The sequence below is a fragment of the Pieris rapae genome, chromosome 4 (genome assembly GCF_905147795.1).
Source record: "Pieris rapae chromosome 4, ilPieRapa1.1, whole genome shotgun sequence".
NCBI lineage: Eukaryota > Metazoa > Arthropoda > Insecta > Lepidoptera > Pieridae > Pieris > Pieris rapae.
Genome location: NC_059512.1, coordinates 1,678,605 through 1,697,474, shown reverse-complemented (window position 1 = coordinate 1,697,474; position 18,870 = coordinate 1,678,605). Strand labels below are relative to the sequence as shown.

At 35.3% G+C, this 18,870-nt stretch overlaps 2 protein-coding genes across 2 annotated transcripts in view; one reads left to right on the top strand and one right to left on the bottom strand.

The window, feature by feature from the left end:
• LOC110995584 (von Willebrand factor A domain-containing protein 8) overlaps positions 1-18,870 on the top strand; it is a 28,998-nt gene that overhangs the window by 5,196 nt on the left and 4,932 nt on the right. Inside the window, exons 6-16 of the mRNA XM_045627927.1 lie at positions 10,668-10,826; positions 11,920-12,259; positions 12,528-12,774; positions 13,524-13,664; positions 14,070-14,205; positions 14,610-15,501; positions 15,958-16,163; positions 16,822-17,009; positions 17,728-17,887; positions 18,126-18,281; positions 18,514-18,622. Coding sequence (XP_045483883.1) covers positions 10,668-10,826; positions 11,920-12,259; positions 12,528-12,774; positions 13,524-13,664; positions 14,070-14,205; positions 14,610-15,501; positions 15,958-16,163; positions 16,822-17,009; positions 17,728-17,887; positions 18,126-18,281; positions 18,514-18,622 — 2,734 coding nt within the window. The remainder of the gene's footprint in view (positions 1-10,667; positions 10,827-11,919; positions 12,260-12,527; positions 12,775-13,523; positions 13,665-14,069; positions 14,206-14,609; positions 15,502-15,957; positions 16,164-16,821; positions 17,010-17,727; positions 17,888-18,125; positions 18,282-18,513; positions 18,623-18,870) is intronic.
• On the bottom strand, positions 1,571-5,685 carry LOC123689121. Its single transcript, XM_045627928.1, has one exon. It carries the CDS (start codon positions 5,340-5,342, stop codon positions 4,578-4,580), a length of 765 nt encoding a protein of 254 aa, XP_045483884.1. The 5' UTR covers positions 5,343-5,685; the 3' UTR covers positions 1,571-4,577.

Sequence of the window (18,870 nt, the reverse complement as noted above, 5' to 3'; positions counted from 1 at the left end):
AAGGTGTTTGTTTTTTCATTATAATGTGTAAGATTTGGGAAGCCTTTTTCGTAAATAATACCTGTGACACAGTTCCCACCTCTTTCATAACAAACTTAAATTCAGTTAAGTTTCATAACAATATTTTTGAAGTGAAACTTCTTTAGGCGCATAATAGTAAAATTTTTACGCACCATTTTACGGAAAAAATTTGACCCTCATGCGGTCTCACATCGGTCAGGCGTGATCGGTGACGTAGTGCACGTGCATTAGAGTGGGACAGAACGCATACTGCGTATTCACATCTCTCTTATCAGAGTGGTAGATTGAATTAATATCAAAGAAAAAACTTGAATCAATATAAAAAAAATACTGCATAAATAAAATATAATTATAATTGCATAAGTTGATAAAAAATGCTATGCAATCGCTTAATCGCATCTGATCCCGAGTGGCCACATGGTTTTTTTTTATTTCTGCGACATTTGCGCTCATTGTATACCAAGTTTTATCTTATATTTCAGTTGGATTGGATCATGCAAGCTTGCACTAAGTTTAAAGTAAAACGACAATTATAAGTTCAGTGAACGAATTTATTTTCGTAGCTGTGACATTTTGTGCGGATATTAAGACGGAAATCAAAGGATTTATATTGATTTCTTTGTTCGCTTACGGGCAGGAGGCTCACCTGATGTTAAGTGATACCGCCCTCATGGACACTCGATGCTAGAGGGCTCGCGGTGCGTTGCCGGCCTTTTAAGAATTTAAGACTTATGTCCTTCAAGAAAAGAGCAGATGAAGACCAGGGTTAAGTTTACTTGCCGGTAAACTCTACCCTGGTCTTCACCTGGGACCTCCAGAATGAATAGAAGTCTAGTCAGTGGATCAATTATTTCAATGGTTGGCGACTCATAAGATTACTTTGTAAAAGTAATTAATCACAACGTCGAAATTCGGTTGAATGTTGTATAATTTAATCCGGCGTAAAATGGCGTCCTTTGGGGAGAACGCTATTGCGACAGGGGAATATAATGGGCCATTAATATTTCGCGACGCGCAAAGTTTTTGGGAACGAAAGTAGGTCATTATTATTCTTAGATTTGATTTTTGAAATAGTGTTCTGTTGGAAGATTATGACACGTTTTTCCAGTGTACCCGCTGTGAAATATAAGAATGGAATTGGTGTAAAGTATACACCAATGGCTACGGGTTGACATGCGAAATGTCGGGATAGTTTAATAATAATAATATAAGTCTTATTCACACAAGATACAATTTCTAAATTGTAAAAATTTAATAGTTTAATTTTATATAATTGTAAATGCGAGGGATAAAAACGTTTTTATATGTAAAGCTTGTTTTCTGTGTATATACTAACCTTACAATTAATCGCAGGGTAAAATAAAAGTTCCTCATATGACCATACCTTACATTATATAAAAAAACAATATTATGGAACGTAAGATATCATTTATTAATAAATAAATAAATAAAATAAAATAGCCTTTATTGCTGAACTTATTTTTACAGTAATTTTTCTTACAAATACGTTTATAACTTTTAACAGTTTCTTTTCTTTTCATAAATCAGGTATCGGTAAACGGTCGTTTCTACATTTCAGCTTGTCTTTCGACATAGGCCTCCTCTAAAGATTTCCACTCTGTTCTATTTTTCGCTATGCGCGTCCATATTGGGCCCGCCACTTTTTTGATGTCGTCCTCCCATCTTCTAGTCTGTCTGCCTCTGTTTCTTTTACTATCTCGTGGTTGCCATTCAGTTATTATTCTCGTCCATTTCTCCTTCTTCTCTCTTATCATATGCCCAGCCCACCTCCACTTTAAGCACCTGTGTGTTGTGTATGCATTCTTAAATTTTGTTTTGTTTTTGATACATTTTAGTTTAACTCGGTCTTTTCTTTTAATTCCTATTGTGCTTCTCTCCATTCCATTCTGACAAACTTTTATTTTCCTTGCTTGTTCTTCTGTCAATGCCCATGTTTGGCACCCATATAGTAAGCATGGTAAGATACACATATTGTATATTCTCCTCTTGTTCCTCATAGACATATCCTGGTTCTTCATGACTTCACTGAGTGACCAATATCTCTTCCAAGTATTAGTTATTCTTCTTTCTATTTCTTTTTGCATACATTCCTCAGTAGATATTAACTGTCCCAAATACACATACTCCTTTACATACTCTATTTCTTCATCATTTACTGTTATGGACTCTGTTTGTGAGGAGTTAGACATTACTTTTGTTTTCGTTAAGTTCATTGACAGGCCTGCCTTCTCACTTTCTTCCGCTAACTGTTGCAACATTTCCTTTAGGGTTTTCGGGTTTTCCGAAAATAAGATTAGGTCGTCTGCAAAGCGTAGGTGACTCAGATTTTCGCCATTTATATTTAGTCCTTTATTCGTCCAATCCAGATTTCTGAATATCATTTCCAGAACTGCTGCAAATATTTTTGGTGAAATTGGGTCTCCCTGGCGTACACCTCTCTCAACCGGAAATTCTTCGCCTATAGATTCTAATTTTACTTGTGTGGTGCTTTTTGTGTATACGTTTTTCAGTATCCGTATGTATTTTGCATGTACGCCTTGATCTTTTAGTGCGTCCCAGATAAATCTATGTTCAAGTGTGTCGAATGCTTTGTTGAAATCCACGAACCCTATGTAGTAAATTTTGTTATATTCTTTAAATTTCTGGAGTATTTGTCTAAGGGCGTGTATGTGGTCTATTGTTGAAAAATGTCTACGGAATCCAGCTTGTTCTTTGGGTTGATTTTCTTCAAGTGTGTTTGTGATTCTAGATAATATTATTTTTGAAAACACTTTGTAAATATTGGACATTAAACTGATTGGTCTGTAATTTGCTATATCTCCTTTGTCACCTTTTTTATGTAGTAGTATAATTGTAGATTTTGTCCAATCCTCTGGAATGTTTTCCGTATTGATAATTTCATTAAATATATCTGTAAGTCTTGGAGCGATTACTGGTAACGTTGCTTTTAGAAGTTCGTTTGTAACAAGATCAGATCCAGGGGCTTTATCGAGTTTTTGTGTATTTATTGCTTTTATGGTTTCTTCCTTCATTATTTCCGGTATATATTCTTCATTAGTTATTTCGTCGTTTTCTTTTATAGTGTCTTTCTCTTTTTGACTTCGGTATAAGTTTCGGTAGAATTCTGTAGCGATTTTTAATATTTCGAGTCTTTTACCTGTACTATTACCATCTTTCTTTCTCATACTTGGTATCCAGTCCTTTTTGTAGTTTAACTCCTTCAATGCCTTTTTTATTCCTCCTGTCTTTTCTATGTAACTTTTCATTGTATTAGATCTTTTAGTTTTTCTTTCTTTCCTAAGTTGTTCACTGATCTTTTTGCTTACTTCTGTTACTCTTTGGCGGTTTCCTTTAATTTCCTTTTGTCGTAAAAGTTCTTTTCGTTCTTGTAATAATTGTTTGATTGTAAGTGAGACTTCTTTCTTGATACTTTTGTTTGTTTTTCTGGTTACTGTTTTTAGTTGATTTAGTAATAGGTTGTACTTTTCTTGTATCGATGGATATTCTTTCTTCTCTAATTCCGCGGCATCTAGAGATGTTTGAAGATTATTAAGTAATAGTTTAGGGTCACCTGAGTATTGTACCGCTAATTGTTTATTTTGAAATCGTCTTGTTTTCTTGAACATTCCTGACATCGCAACTCGAACCATCCTATGGTCTGTGTGGAAGTTTAAATTGTTTATGATCGAAATGTTCTTGAAGGCTTTTCTATTATTAGACATAATAAAATCGATTTCATTCTTATATTGTCCATTGGGTGAGATCCATGTCCATTTTTTTGATGGTTTCCTTTTATAAAAACTGTTTAGAATACTTAATCTGTTTTCCAGTGCAAAGTTTACTAGTCTTGTTCCGTTTTTGCTTCTATTTCCATACCCATAGTTTCCTATGGTATTTTCTTCCCCACTATTTTGAATCCCAATTTGTCCATTAAAGTCTCCCATCACGATGACGTTTTTGTGTGCGTTATCAATAGCGTTTTGGAGATTTTCATAGAATTCCTCAATTGTTTTTACGTCCTCTTTTTTATCAGATTCAGTTGGTGAATATGCCTGTATAATAGACCATCTCTCTTCTTTATCTCCGTTCACGGGCAGTTTTATATTAAGGATTGCAATACGTTCCGAGAATCCACTAAGTTCTTCTATGTTGTTGACTAGATTTACTTTCACCATGAATCCAACTCCATACAGCCCGGGCGTCTCCCCTTTATAATGTAGTACGTATTTGCCATGGTTTTCTATACCTTCTCCAAATCTGCGCATTTCGCTAATACCTATAATATCCCACTTTAACTCTTCTATTGCCAGCTCTAGTTCTTGGAGTTTTTCAGGTGTTCTAAGAGATCGACAGTTAATAGTTGCTATGTGGATGTCATTTACTTTGTTTTTCATGTTAGTGTTATTTTTTTCCTTTAGAGGGTCGTGGTCATTTTTCCCCACGATGACCAGTCGGCTTGGGGAAGTATTTTGTTTTGTTATTTTATGTTGGTTCATGTTGAGCTGTTTATTTTTCCGTTTACCGACAGTTAATTGTTATTCTTTGTTAGTTGTTGTCTTAGCGGGAAGAGACGAAAGAGAATTAGCTCTAATCCTCATTACGTCGAAAGCATTTGGTCTATTGTTAATCGGCGGCATTAGAGTTTGTTGTTTCCTTGGTTGAGCATTGTTTTGTGGGGATGATGATGTTTCTCTTTTGCGCTTTTCCTTATTTATGTTAGTATTTTTTCCTTTTACTACTAGTTTGTCAAATTTCAGGTACGCGATATTTCCCTTTTCTCTCTCCTCTTTTAGCTGCGCCTGCAACATTTTCCTTTTCTCTATTACTTCCTTTGTGTAGTCTTCTGTAACATATACATTTTTGAAGTTTTTCTTCTTTCCCATAACTTCATTCTTCTTCCATTCGCTCGTAAAGGAAATCAGAATTGGTCTTGGTTTTCCAGAAGACTTTCCCTTTCCTAGACGATATATTTTGTTTATCTCATGTTCTTGTAATTGTATGTCAAGGTCAGTTTTGAAAATATGTATTGTATTTTGTATTAATTCTTGTGTAGACCTTTCGCCTTCATTTACTCCAAACATTATCAAATTGTTTTGCTTCTTTCCTCTTTTTAAACTTTCTACTTCCTTTTCGAGATTTTCTACTTTTATTTTTAAGTTTCTATTTTCTGTTATAATAGGTTGAAGTTTTTCGTCTAATCTCTCCATTATATTATTTGTTATCGAATCTTTCAATTCTATTGTTTGGTTCAAGATTTCATTCTTCATTTTATCAAACAATAGTTGAAACTGATCCTCCATTCTTGTAAACTAAATCTGCGTGTTATGGAACGTAATTAGTGGTAGTTTTTATTTACTTGCTCTGGCAACACTAGTTAGCTGTTACTGTGACAAGTGTCAATGTCATTGATCTTTTGTCTATGCTCAATATGATTGGTGGATTTCTAACCTCTAATTATCACTTTTTGGAGATACTTTTGTTGAAATTCAAGAACTTACGTGATATTGTGTGAAATCGGTAGTTCCACTACACGGACGACACTTCAATTTGTGTTTTGTGACGTCGCAGTCTCAAGAACAGTGTACGAAATTATTTTTTTAGCACTCAATAATACGGAGCTACACAATTACGATGCTTACAGTATGACAGCCCAGTTAAAACTATCATTATCATTTATTAAACGTCATTAAATTTGAATCTGTAGGCCTCCCAACTCATCGGCAAAGAAGACATGCAAGGCAAGACGGTACATGGTATTATAATAATACTTAAGCACAAAACAGATTAAAGCTCTGTTTATAAAAAGATCCAAAATGAACCTCTCAAAAGCATTAAACGCTTACAACTTACCACAAACTTGGCTAGTGTAAACTTTTACGTAAATTTGGAAAAGCAAACTACTATTTCGCACGGAACATTAAGTTTTATTGAGCCCAAATTAGTAGTTTCCGATTTTCGAAGTTTGCTCAGTTAATAGTAAGCGATAGCATCTTTGTGGAAAATTAGACACAAATACAAAAATAGAAAACGTTACGTTGTAAAATAAAGGGAGGACTGTTATTTATTATAGTTCAAATGATTTTATAATTTTAAATACAATATTAGAATAATGTTGGCATAATGGTCTAAGATCCAGCCCTAAATCGTCCTGCACCGAGGTGATTAATGAACGAAACATATTTTAAATGAAATTTAAAATATTAAAAAATAAATAAACAATGGGTTCGCTGAAAAAATCCTGGACAGGCTGTATTAAATTATTAATTAAAAAATGTTTTTTTATTGAAAATTGTACTGATGAGATTAATAAGAAAATCTTATACCAGCTGAAAGTATGAGACTTGCAGAATGTGCAATTGTTAGGTTCTTTATTTTTTTCCTGGACGGACACAAGGTTCACAGGTATACACAGGTATATTAATAGTAGGTTTTTACACTGAAATGATTAATCAATAAATTTTATATCAATGTGAGCGCTGTTTTATTGCAAACACGTTGATATAAGGTTCACTGCAAAAATGTTGGTCCTAAGTGCGGTTCGCGAATTTTGAAAATTTGAATTTTAGTCCGGCTGGGAACAGGCCGACAAAGAATTCCGAGCTGTGTATCTCATGGGACAGAAAAAGATGCAACAATAATGCACGGGTGTTATCAAGCGTGTTCGTTTGTTTTTTTTTTTGAATGGAATCTCGCTGTTGGCCTTAAGGGCCTTTACAGCTCAGCACGGGCTGTTTGGCTAGCTTAGCTCAGCCTGAATGGGTGGGGTTCCCGCGACTCGCGCAAGGGCGTCTCCTGTGAGACTCGAACCTCGGCTTGGGCCGTCGCGGGGTGGTCAATCGCCTGAAGGGCAGGACGGAAGCTTGTTCGTTTGATAACACCCGTGCGGTAACCTAAGTAAAAACATAAATTAAAAAACAGGTTCTTGCATTAAGTACAAAAATTTTAATTTAAATGAAAAAAAAAAGTTTTCATTAATATTTTCTATTCAATATCTGACTCATCGGAAGTAAAATCTTGATTTTCGAATTCATTAGATTCAGCAGAATCTTCTTCATTTTCCGTCATTTCCACAATGTCCTGGATTTTCAAAGGAGTTTGGTCCCCAATAAACCCCGTTGGTTTCAAATAATCATCAAAATGCCACCCGTATTTTTCAGGGTTGGATTTTGCACAGGTAGAGTCGGTCGCATTAAGCCACATAGAATTTACATATATAGTTCTAAAAAAATTTTGTAGTAGTGAAATCCAGCATGGTGGTATAGTGTTTGAATCAAATGTTTTTTTTTTAATTGTTCGCTGTTTTCCTTTACACCGTAGTTTTTAATAAGAATACGATTTCTTGCATCATTAACACTCTTGCAGTAATTAACGCCATACATTTTTGCCGTAAACTCTTGAACAATATCCATTTTTTCATTAATGACAATATCAGCTTCATCAGTTAGTGATGTAAAAATAAAAAAAATTTAAATGGTCTCACTTTTCCTTTATTATAAAATGCAGCAGTATAATCAGACCCTGTGATTGCGTGGAAAGCAGGTAGACTTTTACACAATTTTGTGCTAAGTCGATGCAGTTAATGCAATCAAGGTGTTGGTTTGGTTGTTTCTTATTCGCTGATTATTATTATTGTTGCATCTTTTTCTGTCCCATGAGATACTCAGCTCGGACTTCTTTGTCGGCCTGTTCCCAGCCGGACTAAAATTCAAATTTTCAAAATTCGCGAACCGCACTTAGGACCAACATTTTTGCAGTGAACCTTATATCAACGTGTTTGCAATAAAACAGCGCTCACATTGATATAAAATTTATTGATTAATCATTTCAGTGTAAAAACCTACTATTAATATACCTGTGTATACCTGTGAACCTTGTGTCCGTCCAGGAAAAAAATAAAGAACCTAACAATTGCACATTCTGCAAGTCTCATACTTTCAGCTGGTATAACATTTTCTTATTAATCTCATCAGTACAATTTTCAATAAAAAAACATTTTTTAATTAATAATTTAATACAGCCTGTCCAGGATTTTTTCAGCGAACCCATTGTTTATTTATTTTTTAATATTTTAAATTTCATTTAAAATATGTTTCGTTCATTAATCACCTCGGTGTAGGACGATCTTAGGCTGGATCTCCAACTATAAGCGTGCAAATGTCATCTTATATAGAACAGGGTTCTAAATATAAGATGACTCGCAAGTGCGTTTTAGATATTTGTTTCCATAGTACGAGACAAATAGTGCCTTAAAGAGTTCTCAGTTGACGCAGAATACCTACAACCTCGACGTCCGATGATGAAACTCAGATACAGGCACTAATCTGAACAAATGTTAAACGTGGTAGAAGATGCAGATGCCATCACACGTATCAAAGAAAGCGTAAATGAAATGAAATCGTTTATTTGCTGTATAGTGGTACAATACGATAGACTAATTTTAAAAATACGCACATGATAAATAGACATGCAAATGTCATATTAATTTTTATAATGTCATATAATACAAATATTTGTGTCAAACTTATGATCTATATACTCGCACACGCTATAACGGCACCTTGCCTAAAAAAATTGAATCACCTTCTTACTTTTCTCATAAAAATGATTACAATTTGAAGCCAAAACCCATGTAAGGTTTTGACGTCACTGGATTATTAGAATCCACCTAATATATGATAGGTTAGGTAGGGAGGAGTGATGGCAGGAGATGTCGGGGTCGATCGCCTACAATCAACAAATAAAGACAATTATGGGTCTAAACAATGCACTAAGAAAAACCCATGTGGCGTGAAGGCTGCAAAATGGATCGGTTAGGGCTTTTCAACACAGGCTTGACCTACAATAATGAAGACTATGTAAAAGAAGAATAAACGATATACGTTTATACTTAAATGCTACCCTAGTTTCACTTACCTCAGCTATAAATGCAAATCTGAATAGAAAATCTATTTTCGTGGACTAGTTGTACTAGTTACGTATTCAAGATCGCAATCTTGCTTTGTGTCGGGTAGTTTATGGCCTGTGTACGAGTGTAGGTTTTCGGTCATAAATTCGCGGTAAATACATATCTGCTATCGCTTCGAACTAATGTGTCGTCGTAAAATATTTACGTCATATAAAATATATTTTAATATAAAACTAAAATAACTATGGCCTATCTAAGATACTTTAAATGTATGCCGTGGATTGTCGTGAAGATAATCAGCGTATATACGTAATAAAAACTGTTAACCATACCATACGGTATTAGTTGCTTATCATGTATATCTTTCATCTATACTCAGATATGGAATTACATTATGGGGGAATTCAGTCAATGTAAATATTTAACGCTCATAATTAATGTATTAGAGCAATTTTTTTATATAATAGACAACCATTTTTTAGAAGTATTAGAAGCAGACATGTAGCATTAGAAGTAGACATTGGCTATGCCAAAATCAATATTTTGGCATAGCCAATGTCGATTCACGGCTCTGCCTTCAAATCTTTTTTCTAGATATATTCATCACTCGGTAACATCTAGAAATGCGTTTAGACGAAATACAGAATTTTAGCAAAATTTTTAATTTCAAAGAAAATTGTGGACAAACGCCAATTTGGAAGACTAAATCATATTCATTTTTAATAATGCTACGAATATTTATTTTGTATTATTTATGCTGTATTTAACAAAAACAATTACATGAAATTTTGACATTTTCGACTAACAATTAAAAGTAACTATTACTTATTATTTAAAATATTTTAGATAAACTGCCCTAATCATAGTTATTTTCCTAAATGCCTTATACGCTAAAATATTAAAAAAAAACCCGAATTGTACACGAAAAACTTTTTACAACAATTTTTAATTACAAAGCTAAGAAATCATGCAAACAACCCATTATTGCGCACGGAAACAATTTAGCCGCAATTATCCCGCGGTTATTAAACCAAACATTCCCTTCATTAACGAGTAATGTTTAAAACACACGAACTCTAAAATTATCCTTTAGGAAAATTTGTGTTAAATGTAGGGTAAAAATGGTACACAAGAACTTAGTGTTTAACCCCTAATAACTTGAAGTTGTGTTATTTGACACTTTCTCATGTGTAATATCCTTTTTAGCAAATTAGGTTATTTTGAAATTATTATCTTAAGTTTGACTAGATCTTAATGTTAAATTGTCTCTTTGTGCAGAGACAATTTATAAAAAGTAGCGTTATTAAAAAAATATGGGTGCAATGTAAAATGTAATAATCTATGATTGATAAAAAAACAATATTATTTTTGCGAAGCATTGGCGCAAGCTGCCATTGTCATAGTCAAAGAGCACAACAACCTCTAACTACTTACCTCTACTCCTCTCTTAAAGGCCGCCAAGGAACGCATTAAAAATGGGTCTCTATCGGATGCGATGACTGCCTTTTTGGGCTTCCCGCAGGCTCGTTTGCGTTTGTATTTAAAAAAAAGCGTAAAGGTTTTGTTAACGGGGATCAAATTTGGTATGAATCTCTCTAAAGACAATTCTACAGACGATTAGTTTCCTACTACAAACTTTCGATAGAAGGTCATTACAAACACTACAAAGTGTTCCGGGCTATTACTATAATAATTCTTAACAATATAATTCTATTTCCAGGAGCATTTAGCTACATTAAAGGAAGAAGTGCCCGGTGTGGACACAACTAAGTTGGAACAGGTTATGTCGGCTGCCTATGCGCTCATCAGCCCTGAATTACAGGAAGTCAGCTTACCAGACTTCCCGATAGACAACCTTCATGCTGCAGCCCTAATTCTGGTATATTACTTAATACTACAAAATAAGTTGTAATCATAAGTTGTCAAGGATGATAAATCTATGGCTATTACCAAAGATAGCAACTTATAATTCTTTGCGTTGTTATTAATGTTAGTAAATCAATAAGAAGTGGTTTTTATTTGTCTTTTTGATGGATTTTATGAGTTGCGTGTTGTTACGTGTCCTTGAAACTATTATATTATCGTGTGTGTGTTATTTGGTTAGGCTTAGAATGGAAACGTTATTTATTAAAAATCTATAAGTATATAAACCCTTAATACCTATGTGAATTTAAATTTCGCAGTCTGTATAGGTACTTTCTTACTTTGACCTAATAACGAGAATGAACTTCTTTTTTCTGTCTTCTTTTCTGTAATTATTTAATTACCGTCTAAAATTCGTAATATTAGCGCGTTGAATAGAATATAATGAGCCTAGACTAAAATTGGGACGGCTGACTATTTCTTTCGTGTCGTAGCAAAGTTGTTAAATCAGAGAGTTAATTGAATCTCTAGACAGTTAATTCAAGATAAATATTTAATCAAGTCGCTAAAGTTACGTCGGACACCACCACCAATAACAAATGAAATAATCATGGAAGAGTCGACTTAGATTATTTCATTTGTTATTGTTATTCTCATGTTGTCGACAACATGCTTTCAATTTCACCAAAGACCACAATTTGTAACATATATCACCCATACAACAAACCGACGTTGCACAACGTTTGCCAAAAGAAATACTCTAAAAGTAAACAGCTGTTGTCGTGACCGCCATCTTGTTTTACATTATTAATCAACACGCTGACTTTCGGTCAGACAGATAGTTAAACGTTTTCGACACTGCTTTATTTAAATCAAAATGCTAGTGACTTGAATATCTAATATTAATTCACTACGTTGTTTAACTACTTTAATGCGTACATATTAAGTTTTTTATGTAAATCAATAATTTATTAATTTATTTTGTGTAATAGAGTTCTTATTATAATAGAGAACTTTATTATTAATTATATATAATTAATAATAAAGTTCTTTAAATACTTTTCCCAAAATCACAGCTTGAATCTTTCTGTTCGTGTTTTTTTTTTCAGAAAGATAACCCAAACATCCCACCACATACACTTCTATACTTATTATATCCATACAAGACCTTCATATCCAAAGAACACGCTAAAAACGTTGAGACAGTATTAGATAATCTTAACATAGAAACGAAACCAAAGTGGAATATTAGTTTACAATGTGTAGAAGTTAAAGAAAAACAGGCTTTAGTTAGTATGGAGATTAATGGTGCTAAGAGCGAATTTACCGTGCCCTGTGGTGACCGTAGAAGTAGGAGAGAAGAGAAAGGAATTGTAAAAACAGAGTATCAGAGTCGGCTTCTGAACGAACTGCTTTTGAGTCATAGTGCTGGTGATTTTTGTGTTATTGGTAAGTGTGAATTGATTGTAAATTGCGGCACACCGGCACAAAAATCGGCAACGCACTCGCGAGCCCTCTGGCATCGAGAGTGTCAATAGGCGGTGGTATCACTTAACAACAGGCGAGCCTCCTGCCCGTTTGCCCCATAAAAAATATTAAGTTGTTTGCGTGTTTAATTCTTTTTACTGGCAATACTATGACAGCCACGCTCTCACCGAAAAGTATGTGGCATTGTAAAAATATGTAAAAGGACGCCGTAATTTTTTTTAAATTGCAGGACCAAAAGGCTGTGGTAAAAGCCTTCTGATCAGCCAACTCGCTTCCTTATTAGGCTATACAATAGAGCCTATAGTCCTATACCAGGATATGACGGCGAGAGATTTGATTCAACAGCGTACTACATTGGCAAATGGCGATACTGTGTGGAGGAATTCTGCCCTCGTTGAAGCGGCTTTAAAAGGCCGATTGGCAGTGTTGGACGGATTACATAGAATACACGCTAGCACGCTTGCAGTTTTGCATAGGTTGCATTTTTATTTGGACTACCTAATACAAACACTATACAAACTAATTGATGTATATAAAAACTTTGATAATGCATATTTTTATTGAGTAAGAGTGGCGCGGTATATGATTTTTTTGAACAGGCTTGTAGGCACTAAATGCCACAGGGCTGGCGAATGTTGTCGGCTCTTTTAATTAATTATAATTTGTCTTTGCAATAAAAGGACCGCTTTTTATTATGAATAATTAATAAAGGTGAAGATTTTAAGTTATTTATATATAATTTCTTGGAATGGAAATATTTTTTTTTGGAAACAGTGTGCACTTAGACAACGTATTTCAGTGTTAGAACGTGACTTGAGACATTGTTTTACCAAGTATTTTATTCATTTATTTTTGGAGACGATTATCAATATATAAATTCTTACGTACAAACATAACCAGCCTTCGTATGCCTAACTTTGGTACTAAGTAATGTCTAAACTGATCGAAAATTATCCTGAATTTGAAAAATTAATTATCATGCGCAAAGTACACTAATTTTGTCCTTTTTTAAATCTTGGTCTTATTACAGTTTACATAAGTTTTAATTGATTTGTTTTGTTCCATTAGTTTTGTTTGTACACCCTTATCTAACCTCATTTTTTTCAGTGGTTGCCTGGAAGAGATCGCTTGAAAGCGATAAGGCCGCTAGTGGCCTATTTCATTTAATTATGCCAATTGTGTTATATTTCTGCAACGAAGTGTTAATAAATAAATAATGTTCCAGATTAGTCCACGATAGAGAGTTGCAGTTACACGATGGAACTCGTCTGATCCGCCATGACAGATATGATGAGCTCATCGCGTCAGGAATGTCTCCTAAACAATTAGAGGAAAGTGGGGTCAAGAGGATACATCCCGCTTTTAGGTAATTTCTTTCGTGTGGCTTTTTATAATATTTTTATAGAACCGAAACCGGCAGAAGGCCGCCTATATTTATACTCAATGCTAGATCGCGAGTGCGATGCCGGCCTTTTAAGAACCTTTCTTGAAGGAATTCGAATTGGTTCGGAAATACTTCAGTGGGCAGCTGGTTCCAAAAACTTCCAGAAATACGCACAGTTGAGGAACAAATTGTAATATCTCTAACTCTTTTTTTTGCAGAACCTCCTATTCAATCACTATGACCTATTTTATGTTACCTTAGAAAATTTATTAATTGTTTTTCGTAGAACTCTTCTAGGTAATCCTGATAATATGAATATGAAGTGCAAAAATAAAAAAAATATAATATAATACAAGAAAAAAAATAAAAAAAACATTTTTATTACAGGATAGTAGCACTAGCAGAGCCACCAGTACTCGGTCGTGGCCCTCACTGGCTGTCACCGGAGATACTCAGCCTCTTCATATTCCACGAGATGAGAAATCTTAGCAAAAATGAAGAAATATTTATTATCGATTCCTTGGTATGTTTAAAATGTTTTATTTATTTATTAACAGTGGTTAAACAATACAGTTACATTGGAAAAATAAACAGAAATATAAATTTCCTTTGCATTACAACGAAAAACGGCAGGTTGTGTGACTCAAAATTAAAAAGATTGGTGGAGAGTTTCTTGCCAGTTGTTCTAATCCGGTCTAACCCTTGACTTGCGAACTTGTAGTAAATGTAAATTTAAAATCAATATCTTTGCGAAATTGGAAAGGCTCTTCTGTATCTGCATGAATCTGCTTTCCGCTGAATTGATTTTACTTAGGGTCCTTCAAGAAAAGAAGTTGCGATATCATTTAACATCAGATGAGCCTCCTACTCCTTTGCCTCCTATTACATAGGAAAAAATATAGCGTTAATCTTGACTTAATTTTTCAGTATGGAGACATATCAGAACCTCTTCATTTCATAATAGATTTAGCAGACCAACTACGATACTCCAATGACACAACACTGAGTAATCTCGCATCTTCACTCTCCACTCGACAACTGTTAAGAATCGCGAGTAGAATGTCCCATTACCCAACAGATTCCGCATACGAAACAATTCAAAGGACATTTTTGGCTAAATTCCTCCCTAACTTAGCGCGGCGAGCGCTAGATGGCGCCAGTCAAAAGATCGGCATCGAACAACCGCGACATTTCGGAAAGTTTAATGAGAAAAAAGTGAAGTGCTCAACACAAAATGGCGTCCTCACCATCGGGGATACAACCACGGAGGTATACAAAACGGATGCCCTGACAAAAGTACCAGACATTTTGTTCTATGACGTCCCACAGCACGTGAGATTATTGGAGTGGTTGTTACAAGACTTCCTGCTGGGAAATCATTTGCTTCTAGTGGGGAATCAAGGCGTGGGGAAGAATAAAATCGCAGATAGATTATTGCAGCTCCTAAATCGGCCTAGGGAGTATATTCAGCTCCACAGAGATACCACGGTTCAGTCCTTGACGGTGCAACCCACGGTGCGAGATGGGGTCGTCATATATGAAGACTCGCCCCTGGTGAAGGCGGTCAAAAACGGACATATCCTGGTGGTGGATGAAGCGGATAAGGCACCCACGCATGTGACGTGTATCTTGAAGACCTTGGTGGAGAATGGGGAGATGATTTTGAGCGATGGCAGGAGGATTGTGCCAAAGGATATGATTGATAGCTCGGGCGGTGATGTGGCGAGTTTCATTCCGGTACATGATGACTTTAGGATGATAGTGTTGGCGAATCGACCAGGTTTTCCGTTTTTGGGGAACGACTTCTTTGCTTCTCTCGGTAAGTTTTTACCACATATGCAAATTTCTTTCTTAACTAAATATTAGCAACAATGACTAAGGAGAAAAAAAACCTTACAAAGCTGTCACATGTCAAAAGTGAAACTTCTTTTTAAATTATTACTAAGGCAAAAGCCCCAAAAGATGATCATGCATAATATGATTTATTTATCTACACTGTATAACTCGCGTCAGTCTGACAAAATCGTTGATAATAGAGCTTTAGATGTTTTGCAAAATTAAACTTTGTAGTATTGACTAAAGGTCCATGTATCTTAAGAAAGAGACAAATGAATTAAAACCTAACTATATAGGACGAAGGTTCATAATCCTTTAAAAAAAATCCGTGTTTTTTGTCCTGACGCGAGTGAAACATTTTTTACGCATTCCATAAAAGTGTACAAGGCCGCTAAAGAAGTTTTCACTTGAACATTTTAAACAATTTCAACATTCTTAGGGGATCTATTCTCGTGTCACGCGGTGGACAATCCCTCAATAGAATCGGAATTAGAATTACTGAGGTCGTATGGACCAAACGTACCCGAAGACGTTATGAAGAAATTGGTGCAAGCTTTCGCGTTACTGAGGAACATGGCAGACCAGGGCCAGCTGACGTATCCTTACTCCACAAGAGAGCTGGTTAATATTGTCAGGCATTTGCAGGTATGTATTTTAAACATATCACTTTATTAAAGCCGGCAACGCAATCGCGAGCCTTCTGGCAATGTGATTATTTAACATCAGTTTGCCTTTAAAAAAAAAAAAATTTTAGCACATATCACAAGATCGTCTTGCTGTCAAATGTGACAGCTGTTGAATTAAATTCGATCGATGTTTTGAAACATGGGCCTTAGTAAGCCCGGAAGTGAGTACTACCGAGAAGAATCGGCAAATAACTAGATGAGATGATCTGAGACTGCCAGTTGCCCTCCTGTAACATAAAAAATATATTTAAAATTTGGAAGCCAAATATAGTATAAAATTTATTAATAACGCCCTTACTGAAAAGGTATTTTTATGATAATTGTTTATAACATTCTCTCTTGGACCTGGCTTTTATCTCGAAGGAATTCGCGAATCACGGGTCTTCCAAGACTGACATAATATCAAGAGACACGTATAGGATATTTAGCGAAGTGTAGAATCAAATCGGCGGGGATCTTCCCTGAGAGATACGACCTCCAAATATTCAAAATTCGAGCGTTCCTCCCTTAAAGGCCGGCAACGCACCCACTAAAAATGGGTGTCTATGGCGACGACTGTCTTTCTGGGCGTCCAGCAAAGAGTTAACGTTTGTCATATATTTCTTCCGAATTTGCAGAAATATCCAGACGAGGATCTGGCTACGGCGATTGGTAATGTGTTCGATTTCGATCGATACAGCAAAGACATGTCCGACACGTTACTAGAGGTTCTACATTCGAGTGGTCTCCCCACCGAAGGAGTGCTGGAAGGCAGATCTAAAGATGCCTTGAAGAAGATTCAGCTTACTGTCGAGAGGACTAGTGGGTGAGATGATTGAATTATGCCTCATATATTATTATATCAGTGATTTGAAGTATCTAATGAAACCTTTTCCATCTTCTATCGCATTTAACATGGAGACTTCAGAGCAGTTTCATCATCGGACGACGAGGCAGAATACGAAATTCCATCCGTTTGTCCTGACCGTTTCTCTGAAGTATTTAGACTAAGGGTCAAGGGCAGGCAATGCACTCCCGAGCCCTCTGGCATTGAGTGTTCATGGGCTTGTACTACTTTAATATCAATATTTAATTATACAAACTAAAATAAAAGCGAAACGAAAAGCGACCATAAAAAGAGATAAATACATACATTCATAAGATTTAACGTGGGAGAAAATGAGATAGAGAACGAGAAGAACTGGCTATTAACTTTCCGTCACTCTTGTAAATCGTCAAGGTGTTTTGTTTGTGTATAACAAAATATCTAAGGGGTAAAGGGTTATATATGTCAGAGATTATGTTATAAAAGAACACGATGTCATTTGTTTTATTAGGATGGTAACACCACGCAATATCATAGACAACTTACAGGTTGTAAGATGTCAATGTGCTAATTGTCAAAGTCAATTTATCAGTAGTGCGTAGAATCGGTCGTAGAGTACTTGAGTTGCTTTCAAATCGGCAGATAAATTCCATTTTTCTAGTTATATTGTTTCTTTTTACGAAAATTTTACCGACAATTTAATTGTCTTATTTTACAGGCAAGATGTATCATCACCAAAACATGGAAAGGAAGATCCCAAAAATGAGCCACACGTAGGTGGGAACACTTGGGCGGGTGGAACTGGTGGGAGGGATACAGCTGGCTTGGGCGGCAAGGGCGGACCGTACAGGTTGGATAAGGGGCATGATGTTCATCAGGTATTGTTGTATTTTTGTTTATATGATTTTACCGTGAATACAAATGGCTACGTTTAAAAAATTCTAGATATTAATTTTTTTATAGTACAGGGGCAAACGGGCCAAACTATCAATGCCAGCTCGCGAGTGCGTTGCCGGCCTTTAAATGATTATATTTTTTATATACACGAAATGTTTTTCTATCCGAGCTAAAAGACTCATTTGAAACTCGATATTATGGGGGAAAATGTTCTTGCAGTTGTCAGATGCCGAAAAAGATGACATTCCGGATCACGTGAAGGATGCTGCGCGTGCGATGAACAGAAAAGCCTTTGCGGAGCGTCTCAAGGAGATCAATATGAGTGAATACGATGCGAAATTGTATGGACAGTTCTTAAGAGCTGTTCAACCACAGGTATTTAGTTAATTCGTCCAGTTAGACATTGTTTTTGGTCCTGTAACTGAAATTAAAATATTATAGTAATAAGAGTCTTTGTAATTCTATGTAAAAGAAAAGAAACTAAACGAACCAAAACCTATTAATTTTGATGCTTTAGAGTGCTCATCGTTATATCAAGGACCGTTTCATGGAGGTTAAACTGCTGTAATCAATATATTAATATAGCTTAAATAAAAATCTATTTCAGATAAGTGCTTTAAGGGGTGTATTGGCGGAGTTGCAAGCGAAGAAAAAGGAGAGACAATGGAGTAGACACCAAACTAGTGGGGAATTGGACGATGGCAAAATTATCGAAGGTGCTTATTATATTTATGTTTTTAGATGAACTAAGTGCATCTAGGCAATTGTTGTGTACATTTAGCACGAATAGTAACAAAATATGTATCTGATTTTTAAATTTTGAGGAATTCTGACAGGTGTCATTTTGTGACATGTCACAGATGTTTTTTGGCCGGACACAATTTTCAATTTCAATACGAGTTTGAACAGAGTCTATACATACATTTTATGTGTTAGTATGTATCCATTTTATTAAGTGCGGTGC